The sequence below is a fragment of the Piliocolobus tephrosceles genome, chromosome 17, assembly GCF_002776525.5.
Source record: "Piliocolobus tephrosceles isolate RC106 chromosome 17, ASM277652v3, whole genome shotgun sequence".
NCBI classification, from domain to species: Eukaryota; Metazoa; Chordata; class Mammalia; order Primates; family Cercopithecidae; genus Piliocolobus; species Piliocolobus tephrosceles.
This window is the reverse complement of record NC_045450.1, coordinates 53,982,105-54,000,738: the sequence shown is the minus strand read 5'-3', so window position 1 is coordinate 54,000,738 and position 18,634 is coordinate 53,982,105. Positions and strand designations below refer to the sequence as shown.

Below are 18,634 nucleotides of genomic sequence, written 5' to 3'. Positions count from 1 at the left end.
CAAAGACCCTCTCTCTACACTAAAACTTAAGCCCCCATGGGTGTAGTTACCAGGATGGACATTGTCCAGGTCTTGAGTCACACCTGACTAAACTTTGTATTTTAAGTCCCTCTTTGGGAACTGGAATAAAGAGCTAGCTTTCATTAAGTACAAAGAAGTAGTAGTTCTGAGATAACCAGCATATGTGAGAATCTTTATTTTGACAAATAAGTGCAGTATAAAAAACTTGACCTGAAAATTAAAAAAAAAAAAAGGTAAAAATAAATATGTTTACAAATTATTGTAGAAACAATACAAAAGAGGATTAGAATTCTCAATGATGAAAAACCAAAATGCGTCCAATTGTATAAAGGCTCTTCCCTTGCAAGAAACGGGGATAAAGCTGAAGACCCAGTTTGGTTTTGCTGCTGAAAAATGTACAAAATAACTTAGAAAAACCAGTCGAGGTCAAACGTTGTGAGCCCACTACCTGTACCTGCCTATTTTTGATTTGAGGAAAGTTGATGACCACAGTGCAAGGCAGAGCTGATGGTAGGACGGTCAGGAGAGCCTGACATCCTACATTAATCTTCAAGTAAATGCTGAAGAAAAACAAGCCCTTAGCGAAGTCTGAACTCTGCACTTGGCTGACCGGATTTCCTCCATTCTAATGCTCAAAATAGCTTACTTCTTGGCCAGCAGAACGATTGCCTGGATCAGCTGCCTTAGCAAATGCCTGCTGCCTTCCAGCCTTCATGGGTTGGGTCTGATGTCAACCAGCAGTCTTACCAGAAACTCGAGGTCTGTGTGATGTGGCAACTGTTAGCTACACCTGGAAACCCTTGAGTTCGTAGGAGATGAAGGAAAGCACCAGGGTTTGCCCGTCCGTGGCTCAGAGCACACCTTGTGTCTTTGTAGGAAGCACCTGGGTACACTTGAGGCTTGCCCTCTCTCTCGTCTGCTGTCCACCTCAGTGCTGGTTCTGCACGGGTTAGCTGGCCTCTGAGAAAGGACATTTGGAGGGCAAGCCAGCAACCCCTAAGTCAAAGGCTTAGTCAGAATCCCAGGTTTAAACTCCAACACCGAGAACAGCCTGTATTGCAAGTCACTGGAAAATGGCTTCCCTCATTCCCCAGAAGCAGCAGAGGGAAAACAGCCAAAAACAGCCTCAGGAGGCATGAGAGAGAAAGCAACCTTAGGATGTAGGAACCAGTTTCATCTCCTAGTTTGGTTTCTGGAAAGAAGCAAGCAAATGCAGTGACTGTCACAACTGGGCTGTAAGAATTGCCTGGAGAAGCCACTGAGGAGAATGGATGTTCTCAAAGATAACCATTTTGGATTTGAGTTCACTTTGGGAACACCGAAAAGCTTTCCATTAGAGACGATTGTCAAGAACAGTAGCCTGAAAGTCACACATGCTAACCCGGCTGCCAAGGAATCTGTCCAAGCAGCTCCAAGATTGTAGCCAATTTGATCAGAGGCTCCTCATAGTTCCCATATGTGCTGAGAACATGCTTGCCTCCTGCTGAGGGTTCTGTAAGAGCCCAGGCTCCGCCCCAATTGCCACCTTGAAAAACTTACCCATGATGATGAGGGTAGAAGAGGTGACTGCAGTGTTATCTCAAAAAATGTGCCTTTGAAGAAAGTGAAGTGAGGGGTGTGTCTTAGCCTCAGATCAGAGCTGAATTTGAGAGGAATTCAGGAGTATACAGGTTAAAATACCCAGAACTTCACTTCTTTTCTGAACATGTTGGGGCTGAATCTTTTTATCTCCACAGCAGAGATCACAGACAAGCTAAGAACCCATCTAGACGTCTGAGCAATTTCCAGGTGGAACACCCAGGGCCTCTGTATAGCTTATGGCCTCCTTTAGCACCACCACAATCTCTTTGTTCCTCCTGGCACTTTCCTTTTTAATGTACACTTTTAAAAGCAGCTCAGTGCTAACTCCCTGCTGGTTTGGCTCATCCCTGGAATGTTGATGTGGAGTGGGGTATCTCACATAAAGCACCATTCCTGGACCCTGTTTTCTGATGCCCAAAGATCAGGCTTCTGGGCCTTGTATCTCAGGCGCAATCTTATTGCATTGATGACTACTTAGGGTTGGGGTGGGGGTGACATACACTAACCGGCCCAGCTCGCTCAGTAGAAATTCTCCTGCCACCTCCGGTTGTGTTCAGATGGGCTGGGAGAACCTCTTTCCACAGGTGGCCATCACTCAGGTACCTATCACAAGTTGCCACTGAATGGGACTTACTTGGTTTAGTGCACTTCTGAGTGCCCTCTGGAGCCCAGGGGGAGACTACTGCCTATGTGCAGATGCAAGCAGACAGGCAATCTGAACACACAGAATCCCCTGCAGCCCCGCACCTAGGGGGATCAGTGTTGCCCCCTCTAAACAGAGCTGCCAGGCCATACTACATCACCATTCTTTGCATTTTAGATTTGTCCTTTGGACCATTAAGAGACTCAAACACAGCACTCCCTCCTCCCTCCCACCCCGTCTTTTCTCTTCCATTCCCCTTCCCTCCCTTACCCATTGCACTTTACCCGCTCTGCTTGGGGGCCATGTCACACCTCAGCAAAAGCCAAGCTATACTGCTCCGGCTTCTTCCCACATCGCCGGGCAATGATGGCCAGATACAGCATGAGGAGGGCCACCCAGTAGCAGCCGTACAGGATAGCCCCAGAGACAAGGAAGGCTAGCTCCGTCTCACTGAACAGGTCCTGGCAATAAGCTGTGTAGGCCAGCCCTCCCAGGAGAACTGCCACCCAGATGGACACAGGGATGAGGCCGATGAAGTTCACCACAATGGTTTTTCGGCCAGAGGTGCCCCAGCCAGACTTGTTGATGGTAGCAATGGCAAAGATCTTGGCCGGCAGAAGGCTGGACATATAGAGGAGGGAGTAGAGGGACATGAAGATCATCTCTGCATTGCCCCGAAGGAAGCAGGCATAGGTGGCCTTGATAATGCCCACCAGCTGCACCGTCAGCAGGAAGAGGAGAATGTTCCAGATGCGGCCCCGGTAGAAAAGCTGTATGACCGTGGCGATGAGGAAGAAGGGGAAGAAACCTGTGACCACTGACTCGTAGGTCATCCAGAGGTGGTGCTTATGGAACCAGAGAGAGTTGTAGAGCCACTCCCGGAAGTAAGACTTGCTCCAGCGGGTTTGCTGGTTGAGCCACCGGAGGTACTTAGTGGGGGTCTCTGTGAGGCACTTGGAGCGTGCAGTATACTTAGTTCGGTAGCCAAGGCTCAGAACTCGGTTGGTGAGGTGCCGGTCATCCCCGAAGCTGCACTTGCTGCCTAGGAACTTCTGATGGTACCAGTCCTCCAGGAACTGCTGGAGGAGGCTATTGCGGTACATGCCCAAGGGCCCGCTAATACACTGCACGCAGCCAAAGTAGGACTGGCAGGCCCTCTCCACGTTGAAGGCCATCCAGTACCGCACGCTGCTCAGGAAGGAAATCCATGAGTCGTACTTGTTGAGGATCTGCAAGGGAATAGAGATGCTGGGCCTCCTCACCTAAGGACGCACGCCCGGAGGACAGACATCAGAGACCACGAGGCCTCCGTACCATGGCTTCTGTGGCCCACTACTCAGATTCCTGGCCATCGGTTCCCTTGGAGCTGGTAAACCTGAGGCTTAAAAGAGCTAACCACTCGCAATCACTGTCCCAAGCACCAGCTCTACCTCCCTACTGTGTCATCTCATCTGCAGAGATTTTTCCCCACTAAGCGGCTCTAGCAGTCAAAGCCACCTTCAGTCTCAGGAGGCAGCCTGTGGTGGTGGCAGAGAAGGGGGCTTGGGAAGAATGCAAGACACCACCACAGCCACCTGTTGTGAGCTTTCTGTGGCTGGAAAGTAATTAGGGGGGACCTGGGAGGCTGCTTCAGTATCTCTGGCAGACTGGGCTCCTTATTCTTACCGTATTGACCAGAGCTCTTCAGCCCATCCCCTAAGAGCAAGGGCTCCTCAAGGCTCTGACTTGGGAGCTACTTGCTGCACCACCAGCCAAAAAGGAAGTACCTTCTAGGATATACGGCCTCAAAATACTGTGCCCCTCCTGCAGACTCTTCTCCATACCTGTTAAGTGACTTCCCCTCATGTGGAAGAAGAGCAAGAAAGGGGCTGGGCAGCGAGGGGGGTGAGCCCTTTGGTGTCAGTGAAAATGCCAGGAAAGAACCTCCCCACAAATACTAGAAAGTACCCATTTCCCAGGAGGCACACCCAGCTGGACTAGGAAAGAGTCCAGACCCTCCCCCAGATAGCCCTGGTCTCATCTTACTTGGACATCTCCCCCGACTCCCCCTACTTGGGGATCCTCCTCCAGGACTCGAAGCATCTCGATGGTGCAGGCTGGATCCAGCACAGTGTCAGAGTCGCACACCTGCAGAGGGAGTGCGCCATCAGCCCATTCTGACCTCAGGCCTGCACACCCACCCCCCACCCCACTGCCAGGCTGCTCACTGCCTGAGAGACATAACCCCTTCTCACGTGACTCACTTCCAGCCTCTAGCTAAGAGATCTGCGCTACCAGAAGGTGCCAGAGGTAAAATGAAAGTAAAAGTGTTCAGCTGCCAGACTTGACAGCCACTAGGCCGAGAGGGAGAAACCCTGAAGACGGTAGGTGCCAGGCCTGGAAAGGGAGACGTGCTTAGCACTGGATGCAAAAGATTGCTCTGGGGTCCTTCGGCAGAAGGGAAACATGTCACTGAAATCAGATGGCAGGCACAGTAGGGTAGCCCAGGACTAACAGGCTACATATGGCCTTAAGTGACCCCAGAGTTAACCCCAGGGGCCCCCGCGTCAGCCTCTGACCCCTTGGACAACGCACAGCCCAGTGGTGGTTACCAGACTACCTACTTAAAGGCACCTCCATGAGACCAGTAACCAGGCTGCTGGCCTCTGCACCCTCAACAGACTCCCTTGGCCGAGCCTCTCAGACCAGGACATGGTATGGCTGAGGGCTCCCCCTGGAAGCTGCTCTGAATAGGCATGGAAGCTGCAGCAGCTGCCTCCAGGCAGACCCCAGGGCCAGCTCTGCCCAGCTCTTAGGAGGCTTATGGCCTGATTCTAACAGGTGGTCCCATATGAGTTGAACCCAGGCCACTAGTTGCCCTAGTGGCTGACTCCTTTTCTGTTTTCTAAAAAATTACTGAAGTGGTACAAAGAATCCAGTAAGCATTGGCCAGAAAAACTGGTTTACAGACCTGATTCGCTCTGTGGTCACTGTTAGGAGAGCAATGAAGAAATCCACAGATAAACCAAAACCCTGTTCTGCAGAAGCCTAAAATCCTTGTAATAAAATTACTGAGTAAGATTCCTGCAGGAAAGGAGGCTGCCTTTGACACCACAACCACACCCAGCTTTCTCTATGTTGGAGGACAGGGTGGCCAGATAAGCAGAAGAAGGCTAAGGGGGAATCAGAACAGCCTTGGCACCAGGTTGAGTCCCTCATATGTGCTTCTTCCCACCTCCCCACCAGGCACATCCTTACACCCTGGTCCGTGCCTGGGAAGGGCCCAGGAAGCCTCAGGCCAGAGTCACAGAGCCTCCTCCACTTACAGGCCAAGACTCCCAGGGCTGCTGCTGTTGCTGCTGGTCTCACTGCTCCTCCCTGCCCCTGCGCTAGCCCATTCTTTATATGCTGCTTTGCTTCCTTCAGTCCAGGGAGGTCTTTCTAACTGAGCAAGGTTAGGGGAAGAAGAGCTCTCGGGCCGCCTGGGTTTCCCCACTAGCCGGGGCAGAGTTCTGCCTCAGAGGGAGAGATACCTCCACGGCAGGCGGTTAGAAAACAGGCTGAGATCCAGCAAGCACTCACTAGCTCTGGCCCAAGGCAACCTTATGCAGTGATCCTAGAGCCCTAAAGAGACAGCTCAGGTGCGTGAGCCTGTTTGCTGATCCACCGGAACCCAGATGGCCAGGAAAGGGAGATGGGGTGGGCTGGGTGCGGGTTAGATCCTCTGCTTGAAAGGAATAGATGACAAAGTCACTGTGGCTTGAGCCTGTGCCAGAGCTCAAGGGCTCTTCCCTAAGCATTTGGGTCTCCAGGAAAGTTTCATAAGGTCCCACGACCCCAAGTGAACTGCAGTCAAACACCCTGCTAGGCTCTCCTCACTCCCTCCATGACTGGGGAGGTCCTGGGCCTAGCAAGCCAGAAAAAGATAAACTTACCAACCCTCACGCAGAGACAACTGTCAAAAAAGCCTGACACGCAATCTGAGTGAGCTAATTTCAGGTGCGTACACCAGAGAAAACGTAAATAGTATTAGAGGACTCCAAATGCTGTCAGCCGACTGAGTTGGTACAGAGGTGGGCTGGCAGGACAGCCGCTGTGCCTTCAAGCACTGATGAAGTGATGGGCAGCACCCTACTCTGGCAGGCGTGGAGAAGGTCGGAGAACAGTCAGGAAGAGAGGCAGCGTGGATGCCATCAAGAATCCTGGCTTAGGCTGGACACGGTGGCTCACGCCTGTAATCCCAGAACTTTGGGAGGCTGAGGCGGACTGGTCAGCTGAGGTCAGGAGTTCAAGACCAGCCTGACCAACACGGAGAAACCCTGTCTCTACTAAAAGTACAAAAAGTAGCTGGGTGTCGTGGTGCATGCCTGTAATCCCAGCTACTCTACTCCGGAGGCTGAGGCAGGAGAATCACTTAAACTTGGGAGGCGGAGGTTGCAGTGAGCCAAGATCATGCCACCGCACTCCAGCCTGGGCGACAGAGTGAAACTGTGTCCCCCCCCAAAAAAAAAATCCAGGCCTAGAAATCCACGGTCCTAGGGTTTCTACTTCGTACTGAAGTATGTGGACTTTATCTTTTCAACCCTTGAGTGTTTTTAAATTTGAAGATGGAAACCGTATCAACCTAGTACAGTTTCCAGGCTTATGTCAATGATTGCTTTGACCAAAGCTGGGAAGGGTTTAATCAGGGTCCCGGCCCTGCCGATGCTCCTACAGAATGAAGCTGGTCATTCACACCTGTGTCTCTCACCTCCCAGGCATGACTTTGACACTAGGAAGAATGGGACTTTTTGGCCGTAACTAGAATATTTTGAGTGTTTTTGAGGATGGTTTCTTTTGCTCTTCACCATGCTTTCTTATGAAGAGGTTCAGCTCCACATTGCCATTGCTGAAGCAGTGCTACATCACGGGTAAGAGCAGACATGAGACAGACAGCCTGGGTGCAAATCCCGGCTCTGCACCCTACTAGCCGTGGGACATTAGGCAAGTTACTTAGCTTCTCTGTGCTTTACTTTCACCTTCTGTGGGTGGAGAATAACAGTACTTATTCCCTGGGAGTGTTATGAGTATTAAAAGAGCTAACATGGAGTTGGGCACAGTGGCACATGTGCCTGTAGTCACGGCTACTAGGGAGGACGAGGTGGGAGGACTGCCCCAAGCCAGGATTTCGAGGCTATAGTGCATATTGATGATGCCTTCAGCCATTGCACTCCAGCCTGGGCAACACAGTGAGACCCTTTGTCTTTAAAAAATAATAAGGCCAGGCGCAATGGCTCACACCAGTAATCCCAGCACTTTGGGAGGCCGAGGCAGGCAGATCAAAAGGTCAGGAGTTCAAGACCAGCCTGGCCAATATGGAGAAACCCTGTCTCTACTAAAAATACAAAAAACTTAGCTGGGCGTGGTGGCGAATGCCTGTAATCCCAGCTACTCGGAAAGCTGAGGCAGGGGAATTGCTTGAACCTGGAAGGCGGAGCTTGCAGTGAGCTGAGATCCGGCCACTGCACTCCAGCCTGGGCGACAGAGCGAGACTCCGTCTCAAATAAAATAAAAAACGTCATGAAGTACCTACAGTTGTGCCTGATAGCAAGTGACTGCTCTGTACCCATTTGCTATTATTATTATTGGGACAGCAGTTAAGAGATGTGCCCAAAATCACAGAGCTATGTAACAGCAAACCAAGATTCCACCCAGGTCTTGTGGACCCTGGGACCGCTATTAAGAATCATTATGCCTTGTTGCTTTTTTTTTTTTTTTTTTTTTTTTGGTTGGAGTCTTGCTCTGTTGCCCAGGCTGGAGTGCAGGGGCATGATCTCGGCTCACTGCAAGCTCCGCCTCCCAGGTTCAGGCCATTCTCCTGCCTCAGACTCCCAAGTAGCTGGGACTACAGGTGCCCGCCACCACGCCCGGCTAATTTTTTGTATTTTTAGTAGAGACGGGGTTTCACCGTGTTAGCCAGGATGCTCTCAATGTCCTGACCTCATGATCCGCCTGCCTCGGCCTCCCAAAGTGTTAGGATTACAGCCACGAGCCACCGCGCCCAGCTGCCTTGTTGCCTTCTTAAGTGCAGGAGGTGTGTGCACAACCCAAGGGACCTAGACCAGACCTCAGATTCCTGGCGGAGAGTTTGCCAGGCTGTCCAGACAGGTCCCCATGTACACACGCTTCTAGGGAGGCGCCCTTACCTGAATGTAGTCCACCGAATCGCCGAGGGCCTTGAAGGCCGTGTACATGACCTCGCGCTTGCCTCCCCACTTCTGCATGATGCACGAGAAGGTGCTGGCCCGCACCACATCCCGCACACGGTCCATGCCCTCCCGCAGGCTGGCCTCCGTCTCACCCTCGCCCGCCTCATGGAAGTTGCTGCGCCACACAAAGAAACCGGCCTGCTCAGTGCCACCTAGCACCTCATGGAAGATGTCCAGCATGTAGGCGTCCTCCTGGCGGTTGCCGTCCACCACCATGACCACCTTGAGGTCAGGGAAGGAGATGCGCTGGGCCGAGCGCAGGCACTTGCGCAGGTAGTCGGGGTCCTCCTGGTATGCGGCAATGCACAGTGCCACCGAGCCCCGCCGCCGGGAGGGCAGCTTCAGGGCCTGGCCAGCCCGCCGCATGCGCCGGTGCTCCAGGAAGGCAAACAGGCTCTGAATGAGCAGGTGCAGGCCCAGGATGGCGCCGTACAGGCCGAAGGACAGGTAGTGCTTTTCCGTGTGGATGAACTGGTAGCCTGTCACATAGGCGGCCAGGATGCCACCCAGCACTGCCAGGGCAAACAGGCTGGTGCCCACCACACGCAGGGCTGTCGTCAGCTGCACCGGCATCTGGTGAGAGAAGGCAGGAGATGGAGGGTCAGGCAGGAGGCAGCATTTCCAGTCCGTGGGAGCAGGGGCATTCTCTGTTACTAGTGGACATGACCCACTAATCAAAACCATCACCGTTACCGCCTACTGAGCATAAGACTTGGTAGACTCAAGCCAGACTACTGGGGTTCAGATCCCAGCTCTGCCACTTGCTCTCTGTGCCCCCTTAGTCATGTCCTCTGTAAAATGTGGGTTGCAGGACTAACCTCAAGGCATCTTTGAGGATTAAATGGGTGACATATACAAAGCCCTTAGTGTAGCACTGGGATAGACAAGCCAAGGCCCAGAGGGTCACGTGACACCTGCTGGTGGGGGGCATAACTGGGCTGTACCTGGCCCAAAGCGCTGAAGAGGTAAGCTTCAAGGGGGTGAGCCTGAGGGAGGCAGCTCTGGGCACCTGAAGGCCAGGGAGGTAGCCAGTGTCCTAAAAACTTCCCCCTGCCCTGCACCCACTCCTGGAGGGGATATTCACCAGTAAAGCACAGCCACCAATAAGATCCCAGAAAAAAGTGCAGGAGGAAAAGAAACAACAAACAAAGGGGCATTGGGGAAAAAGCAGCAGCTTCCCTTTCTCAAGACAGTTATTGGAGAAACTCTCCCTGTCCTCCACTTTCTCACCTTTTACTTGAGAGGCAGGGAAGAAAGGGAAAGCAGAGGGGAGAGGCAGACCAGGAAATGCGAGCTGAGGAGTAGATGGCCTCCTAGAGCCCAGGGCTGAAGAGCGCACAGGGAACTGCAGCCACCACTGCAGCAGCCTCCACAGTGGCTGCCTGGGCATCCCATCCGCTTGGTCCTAGTGCCCGTGTAGCATGCATCTCTGTGCCTCTGCATGTCCCCCTGCCCAGCCACTCCTGGAAACAATGCCCGCTTTCCATTTGCAACTAAGTCAGGGCTCCTAACATCTGCCCTGTTGGAAACAGCTGTATTTTATAAGAAGAGCCCAGGACTTGGCACCAGAGAATTGGGTTTAAGACAGCACATCTGCCTCCTGGTTGCCTGACCTTGCCCCGGTTCTCTGAGACTTGGTCTCCCCATAGCACAATGGGAGTTCTAATAGATTCCTGCCTCATGTCTCAGGTAAGTCATTTCCCCAAAAATGGAAACACTTCCGGCCCTAGTGGAGAGGCTGACTGGTTTCCTCCAGAGCAGGTGGGGAGGGGGATGTGAGGGAGGGGAAAGAAGAGGTGACAAGGATGGCTGCCGGCCCTCCCATTCTGACCCACATTATCTCCTCTCTGCCACCTGCCTGATCTAGAGAAGCCCATGTTCACTGAGGTCTACAGACAATGATGCCTCACTTCCAAGCTTGCTCCAACTCTAGGTCTCAGAAAATGGGGCCCCCAAAACAAACACACTTTCCTGTCGGGACCCTCTCACATGGAAGGGGTGAAGAACACGCAGTCACTGCCTAAATCGACCTGAGACTCAGGCACCAGCAGCCTTGGCCAGGAAAGAGCTGCTGGCAGCCTTGCCTCTCCGGGAAGCCGCGGCCTCCGGGCGCTCTGCCCCACCGTCCCGGGGAGCCCGCCGCGTGCTTCCTTCCCAGGACTCCCATTCCTCCCTGTTCCCACCCTACTGCTCGCGCCTGCGGCCCAGGAGTCCCCAAGCCCGCATCCGCAGCCCAGGAGCGCCCCCATTCCCCTCCGGAGCTTACATGCTGAAGGGACGCAGCGGGTCCCCCCTGCCTGCCTGCGCTCTGGGTAGGGGAAGGGGGTGCCAAGGCCAGCCCGGCAACCTGGGCGCTGGCGCCCCACCTCGGTGCAGTGCCGGAGGCGGCGCCCACCAGGTCAAAGCGGCCGCGAACGCACTCGCCACGCTTCTCATCCCCGCTCGAGCCTCGCCTCTTGGCAAAGGCGGCGCCGGCCACACCCACGTGCCGGTTTCCCACGACCCACCCGGGAAGGAACGGAAAACCCAAGGATTCCCTGTCGGACCAGGCCTTGCTCTTCTTCCCGGAACCCCAGCTACCTTGGCAAAGTGTGCCTGTAGACAAAGGCGCAGCCCCGGTGTCGCCGGCCCTCTTCTTCCCTGGGCGGGACCCCTCCCCCGCAGGAATTAGCGGCATTACCCAGATTACTACCCCCAACCCCAAAGAGAGGTCCCTAAAATGTCCCTCAACCGGATACCCCACGTGCAATCAGGCGCTGGTGCAGGCTGTGGTCGAGGTTCTCCTGCCCAGACCTGGGGCGGGGGGCTGTGTCACCCCAAGCCGGCAGAGGCTGGGGGGTGATCCTAAAGCCTGGACAGCCTCCTCCTCATGCCCTTCGCTCATCCATTGGAGCCCAGCCCAGGCAAACTAACGCGCACTCGGCTTTCAAGGGCACAAGGTTGGGGGCGCGCTCAAGTCCGGTTCCCAGGACCACGGAAGGAGAACCCCCAGTCAAGGACGCACGCTTCTCCATCCAGCCTTCGAAACTTTGAGGGGCTGCTGGTGTGCAGCGTCTCTCCGGCTGACAGGTGCGCCCCGCGGCAGGGCCACACGCGGCGGCATGGAAACTTGTGCGCCCAGCGGGGCTCCTCCTCTTGTGCCCTGCCGCCCTCCGGACCCCTCCAAGCCGGCCAGGGGAGAGGAGCCCAGTCCCCCGGACACGTGCTGCCGCGGCCTGGTCGACCCGCAGGAACCTGGGCGCCCGGTACCTTGGTGCCCAGACAGGTGCGAACCCCCGGGCAGTCGTAGAAGGTGCGGGGGAGGGGTACCCCAACCAGCCTGGAGCCCCGCACCGGCGTCCGCCTCCTAATTCATTCACAAAACAGGAGCCGCCGGGGAGGAAGGCGGCGAGGCTGGAGGAGGAGAGGATGCAGAAAGAAAGGGAGGAGGGGTCAGTGGGGAGGGGGCTGCGGGAACGGCCGCCGGGAAGCCCGGGGCTGCCGCCGCCCCCAACCCGCCTCTCCGCGCCGGACTCGGCGCCCGCAGGGCTGGGAGCTGGCTGGGTGCGGGGGGCTCCGCGAGAGGCACCCCTGCCGCCCGACGCGCCCCGGCCTTGGCGCAGCCCCGCGCGGCCCGCCCCTCCTGGGTACCGGCCGGCCCGCGCTCACCGTGCCGCCGGCTGCCGCGCTCCGGAGCTCAGCAGGCCCGCGGCGGCTCCATGCCCCTCCTCCCGCTCCGCTCCGCGCCGCCGAGCGCTCCGACTGCCGCCGGCCCAGCCGAGCCGCCCTTAAGTACCCGCGCGTGCCCGCCAGGAGAGGCGCCTCCCCCGGCCCTGGGGCCGGGAAAGTTGACCAGAGTGGGAGGGCCCCCGAGGGCGCACCCCCGACCCCGCGCGGTCCCAGGGAGCGCCACGGGCCGGCGCTTGGATGGGACGCCTGGTCCCGGGTGGACGCGGCTCCAGCTCGCAAGACTCGCAGCCCCTGCGCCCTCTCCGAAGCTGGGTCCCGCGAGTGGGGCCGAAGGCCGCGCGGCTCCCAATCGCCCTGGGACCAGCTGCCAAGGCGAGACGGTCATTGGACTCAACCTAGAACCTGAAGCGTCGTTAACTTTCCAGATACCACGCAGGGACTTCCAAAATTGTTACTCTCCCTCCCCGCCCCCACGCCCCGCTCTCTAACCCGCAAAACCTACTCACCCTGCAAGGAAGGCGAGCGGAGAGCACTCTTCCCCGACTTCTGCTCGCGAAGGGGCAGTTCGCTGTCTAGGGGGCTCCCTAAAACCAAGGCAGCAGAACCTTCCTGCTGGCAGGAAAGAGGCGCAGAAGAGAATTGTCAAATGTAAAAAGGCTGGTCAAAGAAGGTGTTAACAATTGTGACAGCTTAGCTTTGAATTCCGCAGTGGGGCGCTGATGACTTTAAGGCGGTTTGCAAAAGCTGCAAATGGTTTTGCAGGAACCTTGGAGGTTCCGGTGTCTTCAAGCCAAAACAATTCCTCCTCTTCTTTTTCACACCTGTATTTCCGACATCCATGACCTCCTAAATTCCCAACTGACCTTATTGCCAGTAGTTTTCAGGTCCCTAAAAGATGGTACTAGACTTGGGTAAAGTGAGATGAAGTGAGTTGGGGTGCGCTGGGGTGGGGTGAGATCGAGGAGGGGAGGGCAGTTGTTAGCAGAGACAAGTTTAGAGCCAGCTGAAGGCGCTGAGTTTTTACATCTCAGGAAAACTTTAAGAGAAATTATAATTAATAACTAGTTTTTTAAAAATGAGTAGCCGGGCGCAGTGGCTCAAGCCTTTAATCTCAGCACTTTGGGCATTAATGACATGGTGACCCATGCCCGTAATCCTAGCTACTCGGGAGGCTGAGGCAGGAGAACCGCTTGAACCTCGGAGGTGGAGGTTGCAGTGAGCTGAAATCGCGCCACTGCACTCCAGCTTGGGCGGCGGAGGGAGACTCCGTCTCAAAAAAAAAAAAAAAAAAAAAAAGCTTACCTGTTTTCCAAATACACCTGATACAATTTCTATCACTTCTTCCCAAGCTGTAACAAATTTATAGGCACCTGAGCTGCAGTCTATAAACTTCTCCTCTCTGAAGTTTTAGGGGCTCAGGGACTTGCCTGCCCACCATCACTCAGTCTCGACCACAGAGCTGGCACCTCAGTCCCCGCAGGCAAGCAAAGACCCCAGGCACACCTACTCCACACAATTCCATCTTACATTATTGGCCAGGTACAGTGGCTCACACCTGTAGTCCCAGCACTTTGGGAGGCTGAAGATGGAGGATCACTTGAGGCCAGGAGTTCAAGACCAGCCTGGGCAACAAAGCAAGACTTCCCCCGTCTTTACAAAAATTAGCCAGGGCCAGGTGCAGGCTCATGCCTGTAATCCCAACACTCTGGGAGGCCGAGATGGGTGGATCATGAGGTCAGGAGTTCAAGACCCTGGCTAATATGGTGAAACCCCATCTCTACTAAAAATACAAAATTAGCCAGGTGTGGTGGTGCGCACCTGTAGTCCTAGCCACTCGGAAGGGTGAGCCAGAAGAATTGCTTGAACCCAGGAGGTGGAGGTTCCAGTGGGCCAAGATTGTGCCACTGCACTCCAGCCTGGGCAACAGAGTGAGACTCCATCTCAAAAAAAAAAAAAAAGAAAGAAAGAAAGAAAAGAAAAATGCATCAGCCAGGCATGGTGGAGTGCGCCTGTAGTCCCAGCTACTAGGGAGGCTGAGGCAGGAGAATTGCTTGAGCCCAGGAGGTTAAGTGAGCAGTGAGCTATGGTTCAACTACTGCACTCCAGCCTGGGTGACAGAACAAGACCCTGTCTCAAAAACAAACTCCTGGACTCCAGCAGGCCTTCCACCTCAGCCTCCCTAGGGCCTAGTCCTATAGGCATGCTATCCAGCCCAGCTGCAAGTGTTTTGAACTTCAGATGGCCTGAGGGGCCCTACCAGAGCCATTCCTACTTACACAAAGTTGGAGAAGAAGCCTTAGGTTGGTGGAGGGAAGGGCTTTAGAGTCTGCCAGTAAGCCCCAGTGTCTTCATCCCAGAGATGGGATTGCTAGGTGGACTAATAGGAAGTTTGAAGAGATTGGCTGAGGGTAAGCACTCAGTAAGTGTTACTCAACCAGAGAGCAGCATCCTTTGCCCATGCTATGGGTTCTACATGGCCATCCGTCTAGAGCACTCAGTGACAGCAAGTTCAAGGATCAGTGTTTGAATGAAAGAAAACCGCCTGGCTGGGTGTGGGGGCTCACCTGTAATCCCAGCACTTTTGGAGGCTGAGGCAGGTGGATCACCTGAGTTCAGGAGTTCAAGACCAGCCTGGCCAACATGGTCAAACCCCGTCTCTACTAAAAATACAAAAAATTAGCCGGGCGTGGTGGTGTGTGCCTGTAGTCCCAGCTACTCGAGAGGCTGAGGCAGAAGAATCACTTGAACCCAGGAAGCGAAGGTTGCAGTGAGCAGAGATCGTGCCACTGCACTCTAGCCTAGGCAACAAGAGTGAAACTCCGTCTCAAAAGAAAAAAAAAGAAAGAAAAACGGCTTGTCTGTCTTGCATTATGAACCCCGGAACCCTGGGCTACCTCCTCCACATCCAGAGGCATCACAGACCCCTGGAGTTGCTGCAGACAAGGATATCTCTGATCCTTCCTCCTTCCTAGATTTGCAATCTGCAACATCAGAGAAAATAAGCAGGGGCTGGGCAGGGGCAAAAATGAGTGCATCAGCCTGGTGGAGAGCAGACCCTCCTCTTAGAGGCTCATCTCCCTGTGGAGGGCGGGCCCCATGTGGCCAGGTGCTCTGTTGTCAAGAGAAGCCAGAAATTCAGATTTTGTATGTGAAATCTCCTAACTTTTTTTTTTTTTTTTTTAGGGCGGGAGTTTTGCTTTGTCACCCAGGCTGGAGTACAGTGGCTGGATCTCAGCTCACTGCAACCTCCGCCTCCCGGGTTCACGCCATTCTCCTGCCTCAGCCTCCCGAGTAGCTGGGACCACAGGCGCCAGCCACCTCGCCCGGCTAATTTTTTGTATTTTTAGTAGAGACAGGGTTTCACCGTGTTAGCCAGGATGGTCTCGGTCTCCTGACCTCGTGATCCGCCCGTCTCGGCCTCCCAAAGTGCTGGGATTACAGGCTTGAGCCACCGCGCCCGGCCAAAATCTCCTTTTTTAAGCATTGGTAATTCAAATGTTGAAGGAAACACACACACACACACACACGCCAGACATAATGTGTCTGAGTCATATCCAGCCAACTGGCTGCTTGTAAGTGACCTGTTTAGAAGCCCAAGGAATGGAGCAGCCAGTTAGGAAAGATCCCTTCTGTCCTCACTCAGCAGCAACATGACTTCTCTGGGTGCAAGTTTATCTCCCTGGGGCTGGGCCAGGATCATCTCATGCCTAGTTAGTTTCTTAGACTCCAACTGTGTCCCAAGGCTTATTGCCCTTCTCACGCCGCCAGCTCCACGGAGTTTTCCAGGTGGTGGGGCTGGTTCAGCACCACCCCACGAGTCCATTAAAACCTCCTAAATCAACAGTGGGTCCAGATAGAACCTCATGAGGACAACAAACACCCTGCCCGTACCAATTAATTGGCTTTGCCCCCTAAATGGCCTACCCCAGGGAGCACTCTCTCTCTTTCTGATCTGCAGGGCCAAGGACCTGGTGTTACCAGGCAGATAAGAGAGTCTTTACCTTTGTGGCAGTCTACGCCAGGGAGGATTTGCCTGTAATTAGCATCCAGTTTGTGGTGTCCTATTTGCATTCATCCCTTCACAGGGAGGTGGGGAGGGGTATATTTAAGGGGCTGTTACAATCAAGCTCGAGTTTATCTCTGCTTACCACTGGGGATTTAGAAATAGGGCTAATTCCATACCCAATCACTTAAAAACGTGAATTCAGATGTTGCTGAATTGGCTTTTCCACAGGTTCCAGAGGATAAGCCTTCCCATTTGGCTCAGTAGTAGAAGATTCACGCTGCACTTACAACACTCATTTAACAAATGCTGAAGGCCTGCTCTGAGCAGAGAACAGTGCTTTGGCACCTGGAGATCTCGGGCTGGTCCCTGCCATCTAGAACGTTACCCATTTTGAAGACAAATGTGCTTGAGAGTACAAGTATAGGCCGGGTGCAGTGGCTCACGCCTGTAATCCCAACATTTTGGGAGGCCGAGGCAGGTGAATCACGAGGTCAGGAGTTTAAGAACAGCCTGGCCCACATGGTGAAACCCCGTCTCCACTAAAGATACAAAAACTTAGCCAGGCATGGCAGCGTGCACCTGGAATCCCAGCTACTTGGGAAGCTGAGGCAGGAGAATCACTTGAACCTGGGAGGCGGAGGCTGCAGTGAGCCAAGATCGCACCACTGCACTCCAGTCTGGGTGACAGGATGAGATCCCGTCTCAAAAAAAAAAAAAATTATAAGTATAAACTGTACAAGACAGTTTATAATTAAATATTGATGAGAGAATCCAATGTGAAGAGTTTGAGGATTTCAGGAAAGGTCTCTGTAAGCTGAAACAGGCTGGGCAGAGTTTCATGGGGAACCTGAGCTGCTATATAGAAAGGGAAGAACATTTTAGGTAGAAAGGATAGCTTAAGTACAAGGCCAGGTGTAGGAATGGGGGACGTGTGTTTAGAGGACAGCCAAGAGAGGCCAGGGTGGAAGACGAAATCTACACTAAAGAAGTTCCGCCAGCCTGACCAACATGGTGAAACCCCGTCTCTACTAGAAATACAAAAATTAGCCAAGCGTGGTGGCACATGCCTGTAATCCCAGCAGTTACTCAAGAGGCTGAGGCATGAGAATCCCTTGAACCGGGGAGGCGGAGGCTGCAGTGAGCCAAGATCGCACTACTGCACTGCAGCCTGGGTGACAGAGTAAGACTTGGCCTCAAAAAAAAAAAAAAAAAAAAGGGGCCGGGCATGGTGGCTCAAGCCTGTAATCCCAGCACTTTGGGAGGCCGAGACGGACGGATCACGAGGTCAGGAGATCGAGACCATCCTGGCTAACACGGTGAAACCCCGTTTCTACTAAAAAATACAAAAAAACTAGCCGGGCGACGTGGCTACTGCGGAGGCTGAGGCAGGAGAATAGCGTGAACCCGGGAGGCGGAGCTTGCAGCGAGCTGAGATCTGGCCACTGCACTCCAGCCTGGGCGACAGAGCAAGACTCCGTCTCAAAAAAAAAGGAGCTTCCAGCAGGGCCTGTTGTGTAGGAAGTGCCTGGTACCCCATTCAGGACACAGGCATGGGCAAGGACTTCATGTCTAAAACACCAAAAGCAATGGCAGCAAAAGCCAAAATTGACAAATGGGATATGATTAAACTAAAGAGCTTCTGCACAGCAAAAGAAACTACCATCAGAGTGAACAGGCAACCTACAGAATGGGAGAAAATTTTTGCAATCTACTCATCTGACAAAGGGCTAATATCCAGAATCTACAAAGAACTCAAACAAATTTACAAGAAAAAAACAAACAACCCCATCAAAAAGTGGGCAAAGGATATCAACAGACATTTCTCAAAAGAAGACATTCATACAGCCAACAGACACATGAAAAAATGCTCATCATCACTGGCCATCAGAGAAATGCAAATCAAAACCACAATGAGATACCATCTCACACCAGTTAGAATGGCAATCATTAAAAAGTCAGGAAACAACAGGTGCTAGAGAGGATGTGGAGAAATAGGAACACTTTTACACTGTTGGTGGGATTGTAAACTAGTTCAACCATTATGGAAAACAGTATGGCGGTTCCTCAAGGATCTAGATCTAGATGTACCATATGACCCAGCCATCCCACTACTGGGTATATACCCAAAGGATTATAAATCATGCTGCTATAAAGACACATGCACACATATGTTTATTGCGGCACTATTCACGATAGCAAAGTCTTGGAATCAACCCAAATGTCCATCTGTGACAGACTGGATTAAGAAAATGTGGCACATATACACCATGGAATATTATGCAGCCATAAAAAAGGATGAGTTTGCGTCCTTTGTAGGGACATGGATGCAGCTGAAAACCATCATTCTTAGCAAACTATCACAAGAACAGAAAACCAAACACTGCATGTTCTCACTCATAGGTGGGAACTGAACAATGACATCGCTTGGACTCGGGAAGGGGAACATCACACATCGGGGCCTATCATGGGGGGGGAGGGGGGAGGGAT

General features: G+C 53.4%; 1 protein-coding gene across 1 annotated transcript in view; it reads right to left on the bottom strand.

Annotated features, from left to right (window-relative positions):
- Nucleotides 1–168: 168 nt before the first annotated feature.
- Nucleotides 169–18,634, bottom strand: part of HAS3 (hyaluronan synthase 3) — a 30,467-nt gene continuing 12,001 nt past the window's right edge. Inside the window, exons 2-5 of the mRNA XM_023210279.2 lie at nucleotides 12,648–12,750; nucleotides 8,410–9,045; nucleotides 4,271–4,372; nucleotides 169–3,474 (exon numbers count right to left, since the gene is read on the bottom strand). Coding sequence (XP_023066047.1) covers nucleotides 2,551–3,474; nucleotides 4,271–4,372; nucleotides 8,410–9,045 — 1,662 coding nt within the window. The 5' untranslated portion in view covers nucleotides 12,648–12,750 and the 3' untranslated portion in view covers nucleotides 169–2,550. The remainder of the gene's footprint in view (nucleotides 3,475–4,270; nucleotides 4,373–8,409; nucleotides 9,046–12,647; nucleotides 12,751–18,634) is intronic.